We start from the raw sequence: 16706 nt of genomic DNA, 5'->3' as shown, positions 1-16706 counted from the left end.
ATGTGCAGGAGGCTGCCCACCTTTCTGATCCTAATCTCCTCTCTAAACTACTGAGCTTGTACCACTTCTCGAACCATTCCTATCTGGAGTGCTATAGCATTTCTCTAACAGGAGTAAATCACCAGCCACTGAAATTTGGGTTGCTTGCTTTTTCTCTTTCTTTTCCTCCCCAAATTTTCAAAGTCTGCACAGTTTTAAGTATGTGTTATATACAAACAACAACAGATGCTACGGCATCTTGTTGTTTGTGGGAGTTGCCTTCAAGCCGTATCATGCAGCTTTTGGGATTTCTATTGGAGCCAAGCAAGCCGGGGAGGGAGCGGAGCTGAGCGACAATGGGAATATCCGGCTCTGCCTCCCGCTGGAAAAAACAGCAACAACAGGAGGGGAAGATTCCCTGACACTGGATGACAATTATCCTATTTTGGGGAGCTCAGGAAGTGGGAAGTCACCCTAACAGCTCCACTGGGTGACTTTTCCAAGAAAACTTCCCAAGCTATTTAGCGAGTCGGCGAGAGACGTCCTGCCAGTCCTCCTGCCGTACCGCCAAGCTCCCCAGCGCCTGCGGTCCCTCCCTCAGCCCCAGCTAAGCCGCCTCACGGCGGCGATCCCGTCCCGGCTGACGGGACCGGCAGCATCGGCCGCCCCTCGCAGCCGCCCCGGTACTTCCCCTCCGCCGCGGCGGCCACGACCTCCCCGCGCCCCCGCGGTGCGCCCCGCCGCACCTTTTGCTCAGAGGCCGGACCCGCACGGCCACTTGACGTGGCCATGGCTCCGCTCACGCCCGCCAGTCGCGGCCACCCGCGCCCCGGCCCCTCATCCCGCCCTCCGCCCGGGATGGGGAGGAGCGGGGAGGAGTGGAGCCGCCCGTCCCGCCCCGGAGGGGAGAGCCCGGCCCAGGCAGCCCCCGCGGAGCGGGTGGAAGGGAAACTTCCGCGAGTGGAGAGGGGGCGTTTCGGGAAAAGTTTGCCCGGAATAGCCGCACGGCAGCCTCTCCAGCACCCGAACCCCGTTTTTTGCCTGAAACAGGTCTGCCCGGGAGAGCGGGACCCCCAGAGTAAGAGACGTTGATTTCACACTTTATATCCCCGGGGATACCACTGCGCTCCCCCCCAAATTCTCATTTGCAGCAGCAAAACAACGCGGCCTTTACCTCTCAGAGTTCAATACCGACAGTCCGATTAGACGGGTACCGCCATGAAGGCGGCTCACTAGGGACCAGCACTGTAAGCACTCCACATTAATTCGACAGGAATTTAGGCAAGACATGTATCCCTTCTATATAAGCACGAAAGGAAAGGTCTCAAGTGCTTTAGATTTCTTTTGCTTCTCCTTTGAGAACCTCCAGTATTCATGTGGGTCGTACTTATGGTCTAAAAGAAAATTTTCAAACTTCCAAAGAACTATAATTGAAATCAATGTCAAACTGTTGCATTGATAAAGGTTTGTGTTTAGACTAATATAAGAACCACGGAAAGATTTTTAAAACATTCTTGTTAGAATATTGTCCCTATCAGCTACTGATCTTATTGTGAAGATGCAAGAGCAAGTAGTGTTGGCATAAAGAAGATGCCAGGGTGATAGACAATTCCTGTTTAGTTTTGACAGTTCCATTTGCCAGTTCTGTTACTCAGTTTTAAATGCATTTTTTCTGGTTTTGCATTTCAAATTATGATAAACTGAGCTGTATCTGAATATCATATAGGAGTGTTTTACAGTCCTCTACTGTTTTTACATTTAAACAACTTCTGTTTGAATTGCCTTTCAACTGAACTATTTTTTTTTGGACTTTAAGTATAGTTCTTTTCATGATACAATTTGCCTTAAGCTCCAGAAATGCTTAATCTAAATGAAAAAGGTACCACAATTCAGAAACCTTCCAGAGTCAGTATGGGATCCTTTGGACCTGACACTTCATTCATGACTCACCCCAGAGATGCTAAAATGAATATCTACAAGCTGTGAATCACTGTATACTTCAATAGATTCATCTCTTTAAATCATACTGAAGAATTAATTGATACATCAATGGCAAATGGCAATTAGCTAAACTCTACCAACTCCACAATCAACTCTTCAGTAACAGACATAGTAAAAAAAGAAAATATGCTTAACTCTTTGGGATATGGTAAAAACATGTATTTCAAGGAATTATAATGAACAAACTAACTAAAAATGTTTTCACTGTACTCTAAAATTATTAAATTACAACAGCTTTAATTTGCCTGACCCAAATCATCACTGTAAGAAAATGAGAGAGGCTAAGCCTGTGATAGAGGTAGAGGACACTGATTTACACAAACACAGAAAAGACCTCTGAGATCATCGAGTCCAACCTATGACCACCTCCCATCCTGAAGAAGTCCACAAATCTGGATTCTGCTTCTTCCCACTTCACAGAATATGCAAAGCATTTTCAGTAAAAATGTCAGCTCCTCTGCAATTGTGTGGAAGACTTTTGTTTCCACATCTGAAAGAACACTGACATGGGACTTTGTACTCAAATTCTGCAATGATGTATAGTAAGTGTTCACACAAAGACCCCACTAAAGTCTGTGGAGACTCAAACACCAGTTTATATTCTCAGATTCTATCTAGTGACATTCTGCTTGACCCAATCAAAATTGTTTCTATCCTCTTAACTTTCTCAACAGCAGCAGAAAGGAATGTCAGTTATACTTACATAGAATGCTAGAGAATTGTTACGTTGGATGCCTTGCCATCACACCCAGCAGAATGATGTAGTCCAAAAGATCAAAATGGGATTCTCAGAAAATTTCAAATATTAAATAGACCAGTTGCAAGTAAGTCATAATAGAGTGTGTTCAACAAAGAGCCAAAGATTTCTTTCTTAAACGCAATAATCAGATAAACTTGTGAAATTTGTGGTACTGAGCCACCTAGTGGTTACTTTCGAAAAGCAAAGGGCTCCTATTTCAGCAACAGAGATCAACAGACTGGACGTATGAAGAATTCAGATAAATGACACAACAGTACAATGGAATACATCCACACCACTTCCAGTCTGCTCTGTATTCCGAATACAAAACTGGAGATCCTCCACAGACAACCAACTATCCTGCTTTATAGATATGTGTATATATATATATATATATATATATGTCCTGCCAGTAACATTTTACCAACCAGTCTTTTCCTGATCTAGAAGTCAGGTTACAAACTGGAACAATCAATGCTTTTGATAAACTGTTGGTCTTAGCCATGGAATAAAAGTTTTATTCTAACGGGGACACTGACATCAGAACAGGCAACAGAAGAAGAGGATCTGAAGAATATATTTATCACTACCATTGAAGTATGGTTTGCAAATTGGTCGATCTGTCTTATATCATCAAGTCCATTCCCCGCTTTCCCACAAAACCACATAACAGTAAAAATAAACTGTAACTTGAAACTAATTTAATTTCATGGTTGGAACTCCTGTGGAAGCATAAGCTTTCGTCTATAATTTTAATTTATGGGATTTTGCAACAAAATAAAAAGGAAAAAACTGAGTTCTTGAAATCTAGTGCTTTTATTAAAGTTTAAATTGGCATAAAAAATACAATATTTTATCAAGATTCTTAAAAAAAATTAATAAAGACACTAGAGCAAATGCATAAGAAATTATCAAAACAAATTTCTATTGAAGATACAGCCTCCAAGGGAATCCTATCCAGCTACTCCAAAAAGTAATTCCTTAACAGGCTTCTCAATAGCCTGTCTTCCTGTGAGCTACTGCTCACTATCCTTTTTTCCAGTAAATAGTTGGAGAACTGTTACTTAATAACAGAAATACAACTACCTGCAAAGTCTCTACTGGATTACAACACAACTGTGTCGCAGTTTTCACAGAAGACCATAAGAAGGTAGTTTTTTGAAGGAGGAAATCCTATTTGAGGAAAATGATTTGTTAGGTTAAATATAAGCCAAAGTCCAACTCAGCACGATTGCGTAGGCTGTCAGAATACACTTCTTTTTGCAGTTCTCTCCATTTCAGTATTTGCTCTGTCAGCTCCTCCAATTCCATCACGAACACCTCTGTTTTTGTCAAAGCGGTGTCCTAAAGCAGAAAAAGGTTGGATTTAATCTCTGTATATCCCGTCAATCTAGCAGGACATAAAAATAACCTAAACAATTAAACAGCATTCCATTCTTAATGCTGGACAAGACAGCAGGCTCAGTTCTTTTGCTACTCACCATATTCTTCATCATATTTGGCACCTGAGGGATGCTTCTTAGAGACTGCAAATGGCTTTCAAGCTTCTCAGTAAAAGTCACAGCATCAGTCAACAACTCTACTATGCACCTGTAACCAAGAATGAGCCCTCTACTCAAAAGTTGTGCTAAACAATGAGAATTTAGTACTCACAAGTTCTTATTTCTTTGCCCTGATTTTCTTAGTCCTCTTCTCCAGTTTTATGCATGTTCCCAACATCTAATTAATTTTTCTGCAATTACACTTATTTTATGACTCTCAGCAACAAGTAAGGCAGGAATTACAGAAGTAAAATCAACTTCTTCAGTAACTGGTTAGATTTTTAGACCATAAGAAGAAGGACTATATTTTTAAAACATGCACTATGCGTGTCTGGCAATCATTCACACTTATTCTGAGCAAGTGACAGGGGAAGGAAGATACTCAACACTAAAGTAACAATTCCTGCTCTGGAGAAGTTTAATGAATCAAGCATTTAGCACATTTGTTTAAAACAATACATTGCAAGTTGTTCTGTAGTCTTCTGAAGACAACACCAATAACCTAAGCAAATATTCAGAAAAATATGTATCACTACCTTCCTGTGAATTTATCAATGACTAAACTACTAGCTTTTAGCTGAGGTTCTGCTACCATTTTTTACTTCTATTCTTAGCAATGGAAAGATGAATGAAAGCATGTGATTTTTACTGCCTACTAGTTCAAATTAATTTGGACTCATGCAAACAAAGAACGATTATTTTCTGTGTGCCTACTTGTGGAAAGTAGCTTCAATAGGCAGGCTCTCTTGATATCTGGGTTTTATCAACCTCTTTCTGAGAGCTCTCTTCTCTTTCAGTACAGCTTCCAAGTGACTGTTCATATCTTGCAAAATCTCATACTTTTTCCCTATAAAATAAAATTGCAAAGTTGAACCTACTGTCCTGCTAAAACAAGAGCAACATTTCTTCTGGAGAAAGACAGAGAGAGAAAAAACACTGATCTATTGCACTGGACAATTTACACGCAAGAGAGACATTAGTCAGAATGGTGTTTGTTGGAGTGTGTGTGATTTAGTATCAGCATGCACCTCAAAGTCACAATACCTACTTTAAAGAGATACAGATATGTTAATTATTTTACATTATCTACAGTTTTAAATAAATTCTATTTGAGATGAAGTCAATTTCTTGAACTATACCATAGCACTGAAGTAATACAATAGATTTCATTAGCCTAGCACAATAGTAGAAAGCTAGAATGTTTTTAAGTATCCATAAAATCATAGTGTGAAAAGTGTGAAATAATAAAGAAATGAATACAAATGCTCCCAAAGTGCTAAATTGCAAATGCAAGTAATTTTAGGGGCATACAGATGCAACAGAAATACACTGAGTTTCTGAAAAAGTACAGCAGCACATGCAGGCCAAGCGTTACTGATGATCTCAGAACTCACGCTCCACTGACACTGGGGAGCTGAGCACCCCCTCACACTTTTTTGGAGAATGAGTTGCACACAAAGCTTCTACTGAGACAGCAGAAAGTGCAAGTTCAAATAGTATGGAAACATTCTTTAGGTGCTAATAAAACCTGTACCACCTCTAACAAGCTATCCAGAGATGACTGCTACAGTAACTTCTAGAAATGTGATATACTCAGATGAAATATTAATCTGCTGATTAAGTAATTTAAGACTCTTAGTTTTTCTCTGGCATAACTGCACTTACCTAAGTAAAAAACGTGAGTAATGTCTGCTGTCTCATTCTCCAACTGCATCATTTCAGTTTTCAGTTTTATCTACAACAATAATAAGATCAAATGAAAATTCATTTTAAACATACTTATCCAGATATTGTTGACTCTCTTGGGGTGGAGGAGGAAGTAGAAAGAGGAAAAAATGAGAGCATACATGTGAAAGAGAGTGAGCATTTGTGTGAGAGCATGTTCCTATGCCCCCTGAAGTGTTTCTACTACTGGGTGGTAGTAGTTGGTCAATAGGAAACGACTGTTTAAAAAAACCAACTTAAATAATTTTGCAACTTATTGGTAATTTGTGCTGGAAAAGACAGATCCTGTAATTCATTCCTAAAACACAGAAACTTATGATAGACTCATAGAATAGTTTGGGTTGGAAGGCACCTTGAAGACCATCTAGTTCCAAATGCCTGCCAAGGGCAAGCACCCACTAGACCAAGTTGTTCAGAGCCCCATCCAACCTGGCCTTAAACACTTCCAGGGATGGGGCATTCAGAACTTCTCTTGGCAACATGTTCCAATGCCTCACTATCCTCGCAGTAAAGAATTTCTTCCTAGTATTTAAATCTAAATCTCTCCTCTTAGTTTAAAGCCATTCTGCCTTGTCCTAGCACTATCTACTCATGTAAAAAAATCACTCTCCCTCTTTTTTAAGCCCCCTTTAAGTACTGGAAGGCTGCTAAACAACTCCAGCTCTCTCAGCCTGTCTTCACAGGAGAGGTGCTCCAGCCCTCTGATCATCTTCATGGCCCTTTCCTGGACTGTCTTTCTTACGCTGATAACCCCAGACCTATATGCAGAGACATAGTAGAAAAGGAAACAAGGACACAAGGACAGAGTAGAAAAGGAGAATCATCTCCCTCAATCTCCTGGGTGCTTTTGATGCAGCCCAGGATGAGGTTGCCTTTCTGGGCTGTGAGCCCACACTGTTGGCTCACGTCCAGCTCTTCATCCATGAGAACCCCTAAGTCCTTCACCGCAGGGCTGCTCGTGATAAGCTCATCTCCCAGTCTGTACTCAGGTCTGAGACTGCCCCAACCCAGGTGCAGAAGCTTACACTTGGACCTGGTGAATTTGATGACTTCCCATGGGCCCACTTCTCAAGCCTGTCCCGGCCCCTCTGGATAATATCCTGTCCTTCTGTTGTGGCAACTGCACTGCTCAGCTTTGTGTCACCTGCAAACTTGCTGAAGGTGCATTTGATCTCACTGTCTATGCCATTGATAAAGATATTAAAAAGCACCAGTCCCAAGACAGAGCCTTGAGGGACACTACTTGTCACCAGCCTTCACCTGCACATAGAGCCATTGACCACAACTTGCTGGCTGTTTTCATCCAGCCAATTCCTTAATCACTCTTCAAATCCATGTCTCTCTTACAAAGTAAGTTTCATCATCTATATAGTCTCTAAAACAACATTATAAAATACAAGCCAACGGCCAATTCAGGCAGTAGGAAATGACTGAGGTTACCTCTTGGTAACCAACAAAATGGTCTAGTTGCCTATAAAGAAATACATTTCTGTGAATTGAAGTCAGCTACAAATTTTTATTTACTTTTCAGTTTCTTCAGAACACTTCAGGTCACACTTCAGTTAAAGGTGCAGCTTTCTGAGTCTTTCTACTTACAGTAAAAACTTTCGTTTCACAGTTTTGTTCTTACCATTCTGACAACTCAGTCCACTGAAGAAAAAAGCGCCAACTGTTAAAGAGCTGAACTGTTAAAAAACCCTCAAAACATGAAACATGGTACATGGCAGCCTGACACTTCATTGGGAGCTCTGTACTACCTCCAAGTACTGAAGTGTTGAGTGTACACTGACAACAGTAAAGGTTGTACCTCATTGATTTCAGCTTGCATGTTTGCCATTCTTTCCATCTCTGAGAATTTCACAAAGCATGGCGTTTCTCTGCGAGTTAAATCCAATGTCTCCTGTAAAAAGAAAACAGTGGGAAAACAAACAGTCGGCAGCAAGAACGTATCAGGCACATTCTCAATAATGGCTTTTAATGGTTTAAAGTTATTGATGCTCTCCTGCGCTATGCGATACAGTACGTTTCGCCCGAACAACCCACAGGACACAAGCATTATTTCGCGGCGCTTTTCCCCGCTGCCGACAGCTTGCGCAGCCCCCCGGCCCCGGGTGGTACCTGAGTCACGGCGCCCGCCGCCAGGCACGCTCAAGCAGCGCGCCGCCCGCCGAGAGCTGCCCGGCTTCCAGAGCGGCGGCGGGAGCCGCCTCGCTCCTCATGGCTGCTTCACGTCCAGCCCCGAGCTCAGCTCCAGCTTGGGCTCTCCACCCTGCGGGGCAGGGCCTGGCGGACTCCACGGCTGCGAGTGCGCGGCAGCGCCTCTCTAGCCCGCCGGGCCTTCCAGTCTCCCGGTGGGACGCCTCCGACACGGAGAGCCCGCCGGCCGCCATGCTGGGCGTGGCAGGAAATGGGACGCGCGTCCGGTCCGGCAGCCGGTGGGCGCCGCTGGAGCGGAGGTTCTGAAGGCGGAGCGAAGGGGCCGTGCGGGGGCTCCGCCGCTGCGGGACGTCATGCGTGCGCGAGCCCGGACAGGTGGGTTGGCCGGGCCGGGCCGGGCCGAACCGCGGGCCTGGCCTGACTCGGCTAGCCGCCGGCTGACCCCGGCTGCCCTCTGACGGGGCTGGGGTCCGGGGCCCGAGCAGCCGCGAAGGGGTTGGGGCGGGGGCTGCTGCCGTGGCGCCGGAAGCGCTTCTCTCCTGTCGTGCTCCCCGTGCCGGCTGCTTAAGAGGTGTCCCAGGCTTTATTTCCCATTGCGAACCCGGCACTAATCCTCCGGCCTGTGACTCGGGCGTCCTGGAATTAAACCCTGCTGGGATAACGAAGATGGATGTCGTGTGTCTGTAAACAGGGCCACGGCAGAGGAGTCAGTTCTCTATTAAATAGAATAAATGTTTCCAAAAACGCAAATAAAACCGTAGTATTGTCGGCAGGCCAGGGCTGGTAGGTGCCGCAGGAATCACGGCCAGTTTTCGTGGAGAATCTCCTTACGCTACAGGGCGCTGAAAGGCGAAATGTGCAGCTTTTCCACTTAGTTTTAACTGTGCTTGTTACATCGTTTCCATAATAAAACTGCTATAATGAAGGCACCTTAAGCTAGGCAAATCTTTTGAGTTGTAGGTTTTAGTTATGAGGGAGATGAATACGCAGCAGTGAAATGTTTCAGTGTGTTGAAATGCCTGTAGTGTTGGAGAGAGTGCACATAAAATGACTTCTTACATTTGCTTTATCACAGAGACTTTGGATTGCAGTTCTCTAGCACAGAGTAACAGAGAAACTGGCTGAGACTGTCACTCGAATGCCGTGTGCTTGACAGAGAATTGCTAGGATGGGCAACAGTGCATTAAAAGCCCACCTGGAGACAGCACAGAAAACTGGTGTGTTTCAGCTGACTGGAAAGGGACTTACTGAGGTAATGTAACAGTAGGGGAAACATGGCTGTTTGTGTGCATGACTGACACTTTCGGAGAGAAATTCCCACCTCATTGTCATAACGCATGTATTTCTCGCAAATGGTGATGGAAAATATTTCAAGATTTATTTTCTTTTTTCCTTTTTGCCTGCATTGTCTTCTGACTGAGGATTTATCTGTCAGGGCAATTGTATGCTTATGACCTTGTGTTCTAGAGTGCATATATGTTCAATAAGTATTAGTTATGATGTACTTTTTTTAAAAACGGCTATAAGCTTGAAGGGGAAAATATACATTTTGTAAGCATATTGTTACTTAGAAAGATACTCCACAATTTGTTACATTTAAATACTTAGACTGTATTTAATTGTAGTCATACCAATAGTCTGTTCATTGGGCTGTAAGCATCCTGAGAGTTTATTATACTGGAAATTGTCCTGACTTAGACTCAACTGCAGAAAAACACACCATGTTCTGGAACCATTAGTCAAGCAGCAGGTCACAGGATAGCCAAAATAACTATATTGCCGTAATTTTCCAAGACTTCTCTAAAGTGTCTTCTTCCACTGTGCTGCCTTCTCTCTTTTTCTCTGTCAAACCAAAGGAGAATCAAACCCACTTGCTTATTCACCAGGACTCCTTGATGGTGATTGTCAGGTTTTTCTTTTTTTAGCTCAGTTTCAGGGCTCAGTACCAAAGTGATACAGGGTGTAAATAAGAGTAAGGAAAATGCTATACGTAATTATTGAAAAAGGAAAGCAAGTGAAAAATTTCCCAATCTTACTCTGCTAAAATATGTCATTGTTAACTGGCTGTAGGATATTTTAAATGACAGGCATGTTTAAGAGAAGCACACAAGAGGACTCAAATGTAAACAAGCTTCCTTCTCCCTTTTTAATTTTAATACTTTGGATGAAAAACTACTCCTCGTAGATATTAGTGTTTTCTTTATATGCTTTTTTACTTCCCCAGATGAAAAAATATTTTTAAAAATATGCATTAAGCAAATTTGCCAGTTACACCATGGTGATTGGACATTGCAATGCATATGACAGTATGTAATAGCGATCCAAATTCCAGTTAAAATTTTAAGCTGTATAACTTGAACATTCAAAATTGTATCAACTATTTAAATGCTGTATCTTTTTTCTCCCCCATAGTTTCCTGAAGATCTGCAGAAGCTAACAAGCAACTTAAGGACAATAGATTTGTCGAACAACAAAATAGAACTCTTGCCACCTCTCATTGGAAAATTTTCCTTTTTGAAGAGCCTTGCTCTAAACAACAACAAACTGAGTATGCCTGCTAATTAATATCTCCACAGATTTTTAAAATAATAACCTGTGTTCTCTGATCAGAAGCTAAATTTATTAAATTTAACTCTCACAGGATGTAAACGGGGAGGTTAGTCACTTAAATTGAAATTTTTGGAATTCGTGTACAGCATAAAAATCCCAAAACCAGAAACTCTACAAAATTAGTTGCCAGCTTAGTTGCCTTATGTTTTACAATGACACATGAGCACTTAAAATCATAAGGTTTTTGTTCTGTGACTTGTCTGATCTGAGGGTTTAACAGTGTCATATGGTTTAGTACTTGCATAGAGAACAGGTAATGAAGATGATGATGATGTAGACAATGTTGCTGGCCATTCAGAGGTTGTTACTGCTTCTGTTCGACAAACATCCAACTTTATGGAAAAATTAGAATGAGGTAAAGAAACTAGGTTTTAATGCATTAATTAGGTATTATCTGCCTTTTTGAAACAAACATAATTTACAAACCTTTGACTCCATAGTGCAACTGACTGTAGTGCAATTCAGGAGTGCTAAAGGTTATACACCTGTGTAGGCAGAATAAGGGATGAATGGAAAATGGGGAGGAAGTCTGTGAGAAATTACTTAATATAGTACTGCTCTCCATGCAGAAGCTTACTTGAATTAAAGAGGTATTCATGTTTACTGCTCTTAGTTCAGGTCATATGTTTGTTCTGTCATTTATTTCTAGATGCTTTACCTGAGGAGTTGTGTAAACTGAAAAAACTGGAAACACTGCACTTGAATGGCAATCACTTGAGGCAGTTACCAGTTGCATTTGGACAACTTTCAGCTCTCAAAACCCTGAGCCTTTCTGGAAACCAGCTTCGGACTGTGCCTACACAACTCTGTGGTCTTCGCCATTTGGATGTGGTAGATCTTTCGAAAAACCAGATCCAAAATGTGCCCGACAGTGTGGGAGAATTGCAGGCTATTGAACTCAATTTGAATCAGAATCAGGTCTGGTACTTGAGATATTACCTAGATTTAGAACATGGTTTATCTTGGACTTAGTACATCCACGGAACATAAGATGAGAGTATCAAAACTTTATAGCTAAAAGACATCTGGACACAACACAAATGAGGGATCATAACTAGAATTTACGTACCAGTACGTCCAAGTGCCTGATTTGATTGACAAATCTGGAATTTAGTCAGGCAGAAAATTATTTGAACAGTTCTTGAGTAGGAATGTGGTAAACATATGTGTAGGTTGCCTGTCATCATGGAAGAAAAAAAAATTACTTGGATTTTTGATAGTTTGTTGCTTATGCATTCTAACTAGTTAATGTAGTTTATATTTACAACATGGTAATTGTTCTGGATAAGTCTGAAACAAGTCACTTTAATGATCATGGATCACTACCATTTTAATCTGATTTCTCTTTTCTGTTTATTTCTACAAGATTTCCCAGATCTCAGTGCAGATATCCCACTGTCCACGCCTCAAAGTCTTGCGTTTAGAAGAAAACTGTCTAGAACTCAGCATGCTTCCTCAAAGTATCCTTAGTGATTCCCAGATCTCACTGCTTGCAGTAGAAGGCAACCTCTTTGAAATCAAGAAACTCAGAGAACTGGAAGGTTATGACAAGGTTTGTGGGTTGTGGGGGGGTTGTTTTTGGTTGTTTTTTTTTTTTGGTCGGTTGGGGTTTTTTTGTTTTGTGTTTTTTTAACAAGTGAAGTCCTTACCCGGTACCTCCTCAGAATACTAAGCATTTATGCTGGTGAATAAAAGCACAAAATAGTATATCGGTATTGTCACTGGTATTGGATTCACAGCTTATCTCTAAAAAGAATATCAAGAGTTCTTCAAATATTAACTTTCTCATAGGATTCAGGATTAATGATTTTCATCAGCATCTCTTAAAGGGCAGCTAATGATGACAGGTGTGTGTCTTCACTTTGATGGGACAAAAAATAATGGATGCTTCATATTTAACATTATTTCATCTTTAACACTTGAGACTTGACCATTAGTCTGAATTGCAGCAAATGGCATAAATTTTTGGGGAGTTTTTTGTTCATTTGAAATTAAAGCTCTAATGGTTACATCTGGGATATAAAAATATGCTTTAGATGCAGAATGTTTTTGAGTCTGAGTGCAGAAGCTTAGCTGCTTTTAGCAGTAACGAATCCTCTATTAATTTCTGAATCTTAGATTTTTATTTTTTTTTTCTTTGTAGTACATGGAACGATTTACAGCTACAAAGAAGAAGTTTGCATGATCATTATTCTGACCCGGTATGTTACTAATAAGAAGAGAGACTAGAAGTACCTGCTTCACTGACTTAAACCAAGACTGATGAAGGAAATGATCAGAGAACTCCTCCTCTAGTAGTCTGATAGAGCCTGTGAAGGCTGCATTGAATAAACTTGAACTAGAGAACATAGGTATTGAACTGATGAACCTGCCCAGGGGCCAGTTTTGATTTTTGTGCCACAATAGCTTTTAACACAGTACGTGTTCTCCTTTGTCACAGCTTGTTCTTTCAGAGAGAAAGGGAATGAGCATTTCAAAGTTGCCAGTTCCCTTTTGTCATGAAACTGGCTGTTGATTTGTAAGAGGATTATTTCTTCTGGAAACATTTTTCCATGATAGCACATGGAAGTTCTACCACCAAAGCATTGTATGTCTTGCAGTAAGCACTATTCTACAGAGAAGAACTTCTATAGGCAAGCTTTTAATTTATAACCTGTATGAGTTTTTTTTATGAAGCACAAGTAGTTGTGGTTAAATGTTTTTATTAACAGCTTCCAGTAAACAAATTGTGGTTTGAGCACCCTTCATTCATATTTTATTGTATAGGCTTTCTTTTCCCATAAGCAAGAATTGCACTACAGCCCACTTCTGCTTGAGCTTTATTGAATAAAAACTAGGTTCATCTTCAATGTATTTACTAAAAATGTATATTGCTAGAAAATACAATATCCTTGCACTGACTCGTGTACAGAGCAATGCTGAAGGTTTTAGTCATCAGCTCACTGCTGCTGCCTTACTACCAAAAGCACCTAGAAAGAGGTAAAAATGTGTACAATTATGTAACTTATACTGAAAAGGAAAATGTACTTGTATATTTTAGTAAATTATTTTCAAAAAATCAGTTTATTCAGTGTAACTCCTGCTGTTTTCACTTTAATAAGTAGTATTAAGCTGTCACTGAAAGCCCTCACTTAGGTACTTGGGTCTGTCAGTTGTTGGTAACAGCTACACTTCAACATAACAGCCAAAATTAAGATTAGCAGTAAGTGGTTCTTTTATAAGATACTAAGAGAGGTATCTAGTTCCCTATTTGTAGCTATTCAAAGGATGGATGTGATCCATCATTTAACAGGCAACCAGTTTGTCATGGTTTGAAAATTGCCCCCCCAGGAGCCAGGGGGCCTAGAGGTGATTTGGTGCCAGGGCAGTCTCCCCTGGAGGGCCAATCACTGCTCGTTTTGTTCGCTCCTGTGAAAATCATATATACACAACCGGCGGAAGTTGTTGGCAGTCAGTCTGTCTGTCTGCTGCTGTGTGGGTGGGTGGGTGTGAGAAAGGCCCACAGGTGGCAGGGCCCCCTTTTTTCCCCTCCAGGGGGAAGGGGGGCCCTGCGGCCCACAACTCTGGCCTAAGCCAGGGTTGGAGGCAGCATTGGAGTGAGTGTGTGTTATGAGGGAAGGGACTCACAGCACCTAAAGGTAAGCAGGAGAGAGGAGCCAAGCCCTCTTCCCCCCACCTTTGCAGCTAGACTGCAGAGAGGGCTTCTTCTTTTCCCTCTCACTGTAGAGGGGACGCTCAGCATTGGAGCAGAGCCAAAGGGGATGGGCGGAATGCAGCCCGGTGCCAGGGAGATAACCCCAGGCGAAACTGGAGACAGACCAGAGAAAGGCCCGGAGGATGTCCTTGCAGTGATTTGAAACAGAGGACAGCCGAAAACTTGGAGAAGGAATGAACATTCTGGGACGTGTACTGTGATACAGTACAGAACCGAGGTATGAGAGAATCACACAGCAGAGATGGCACAGAACCAAGGAGAAAGGACTCAGAGCTATCTTCTTGGACTTCGTGAGAAAGAAAAGACTTCAGCAAACAGCTGGAGCTTGGTGGGGGAATGAATCAGGTTCCCTGAACACTCCCATGAGAGAAAGACTGGTTACCTATCAGCCTGAAGGGCTTTTCCTGGACTGAATTAAGGGAGAAGCTTAAAGGGACTGATAGAATTGTGTAATATTATATATATAGTTGCTTTTAGCTTGTACAGTATATTTATTTGTGTAAAATAAATGTATATATACTTCCCCTTTTCCCTTATAGAAGCCTCTTGCCTGAAAGTTTCTCTTCAGTGTTGAGATAAAATTGTGGGAAGGGGTGGGGGAAGCCTGGAAATTGGATTTTGGATTTTTGTGGTGGCTCAAACCACCACCCAGTTTTCTTTAAGAATCCAATTCCACCACTTTATGAAAAAAACAACCTACTAGCTTTTCATAAGAAGTAGCTGATGGCAGACAACATTTCTGAGGCTACTTTGTTTTGCAAGACATAACTAGGGAAGTGCTTTAAGAACACATAATGCAAGGCCCTATAGAGTCAGAAATCTATTGAGCTTCATAATAATAGATTCCACAGATTATGACATGCAAAGCCAGTAGCAAATAAAGCCTGTGGGCTTGTTCTAAAGTTTACCTCCTTCCACTTGATACCTAAATCCCATTTGAAGTACTAGTTTTTCCTAGAGAGTTGCTGTGCACAAGATATGAACAGAACAAAGCCTTTCAGTTACCAAATTTCCCTTTGCATTCACCAGCTCTGACAACTCTAGAGTGGCCTATCATCAATATATATACACTTGGCAATGTGGTGCCACTCTGCTGTGGTGGCATTTTGGTTTTATTATTTTTTAACAGGAAATATATGTGCACAGAGATGCTGCTTCTCTCATTTAACATTTATCTTTTTTTTCTATTCAACAAAGAGGTGTAAGAAGAGATGGTGGAACAGTTGAAAATTATGGAGTTAGCAATGCTATAAAAAAGTCTTACTGCTTTTGGAAGCATTTGAGAAAATAAGTCAACATTTCTTTTATGTGATCACTAATACACTTAGAAACCTTTCAGTTACTCGTTGTTAGGCTCCTGTGCTACTTTGGAGTTATGACAACTATCAGAGCTTTTGTACAGCAAAATGGAGAAAGCACCATGGAAAATACTGATTGGAGCAGAGTTAGTTCTGGATTAACAAAACTTGTTCCAGAACAGAAGACGACTGTTTCAAGGAAAAAAGAACTGGCTGATACCCTTACATGTTTAACTCACAGCAGTAAATAACTGTGACCAAGTCACATAGTAGAATGCTGTTCTATACATTTCAGTGCTCTGTATCGTCTACTAGTAGTTTTATAGTGGGAGTTTGTTTTCCCTTCTCATCACCCCTACTCTACAACTGAAGTTATAAAATCATTTTATTTCCATGCACAATTACACTTGCAGTTTCATAGCCTTGGAATTACTGAAGATGCTACCCTAGTTAACAAAGTAAACCATTCATGTATTTTATTTCAGACCTTTTGCTCTCCAATTTTCCATTTCAGTAAGATACACGTCATCCATCTATTCAAACAGCATTTAGACACAGCATTGCTTCAAGTGCAGCAAAGGTGAATTAGCAACTTAGTCACTGCATCGTGTAAACAGTGAATTGTTTCACTATATAGCCTCCACAGAGGTAAGTTCTGCAGGTAGCTGCACAAGCAGCACGTGCTGCAATTCATACTGTAGCTATTGCTATATTAAGAAGACTGGTCTTTCGTCAAGGCATGGACTAGCTTGAATTTACCAATTATTGCCATTTAAGTGCACCCCTGGGACATGTGCTGCCTGCTCAGAATAGTTAAGAAAGCAGGCTGTTCCTAATCTTTTTTTTCTAGTTACTATATTAGTAATATACTATATTAGAAGTACTTTTTCCAAGCCCTTCCCAGGTAGGCTACTCTCTCTTGCAGCTCAGAACTGTTGCTA

The 16706-nt window shown here is 41.4% G+C and overlaps 3 protein-coding genes across 3 annotated transcripts in view; 1 reads left to right on the top strand and 2 right to left on the bottom strand.

The window, feature by feature from the left end:
- The window catches only part of STARD9 (StAR related lipid transfer domain containing 9), a gene marked incomplete at its 5' end in the record, with an annotated part of 100688 nt that extends 99919 nt beyond the window's left edge, over positions 1-769 (bottom strand). Inside the window, one exon of the mRNA XM_018082804.3 lies at positions 726-769. Within this exon, the coding sequence (XP_017938293.2) occupies positions 726-769 (44 nt within the window). The remainder of the gene's footprint in view (positions 1-725) is intronic.
- A 2763-nt stretch (positions 770-3532) lies between these two features.
- Positions 3533-8375, bottom strand: HAUS2 (HAUS augmin like complex subunit 2). The gene is given in 10 exon segments (XM_018082835.3): positions 3533-4063; positions 4201-4309; positions 4975-5107; positions 5926-5995; positions 7793-7885; positions 8104-8131; positions 8133-8179; positions 8182-8211; positions 8213-8258; positions 8260-8375. Coding segments are annotated over 10 exon segments (822 nt in total). The 3' UTR covers positions 3533-3913.
- An 85-nt stretch (positions 8376-8460) lies between these two features.
- Positions 8461-13813, top strand: LRRC57 (leucine rich repeat containing 57). The gene is made up of 6 exons (XM_018082836.2): positions 8461-8517; positions 9218-9394; positions 10555-10690; positions 11402-11670; positions 12119-12304; positions 12896-13813. The coding sequence occupies exons 2-6, from the start codon at positions 9311-9313 to the stop codon at positions 12935-12937; spliced, it is 717 nt and encodes a 238-aa protein (XP_017938325.1). The 5' UTR covers positions 8461-8517; positions 9218-9310; the 3' UTR covers positions 12938-13813.
- The last annotated feature ends 2893 nt before the right edge of the window (positions 13814-16706 follow it).

This window comes from Manacus vitellinus, unplaced genomic scaffold, assembly GCF_001715985.3.
Source record: "Manacus vitellinus isolate BGI_N305 unplaced genomic scaffold, ASM171598v3 scaffold_6_pilon, whole genome shotgun sequence".
Taxonomy (NCBI): domain Eukaryota; kingdom Metazoa; phylum Chordata; class Aves; order Passeriformes; family Pipridae; genus Manacus; species Manacus vitellinus.
The sequence above is the reverse complement of the archived record's forward strand: the minus strand, read 5'-3'. Positions and strand labels throughout refer to the sequence as shown.

What these genes read in the sequence shown, in the direction of transcription:
- LRRC57 (XM_018082836.2), top strand. Translation starts at nt 9,311, where the DNA reads ATGGGCAACAGTGCATTAAAAGCCCACCTGGAGACAGCACAGAAAACT. An exon ending in TCAATTTGAATCAGAATCAG is followed by an intron (nt 11,671 to 12,118) that starts GTCTGGTACTTG and finishes TATTTCTACAAG; the next exon opens with ATTTCCCAGATCTCAGTGCA. An exon ending in AACTGGAAGGTTATGACAAG is followed by an intron (nt 12,305 to 12,895) that starts GTTTGTGGGTTG and finishes TTTTCTTTGTAG; the next exon opens with TACATGGAACGATTTACAGC.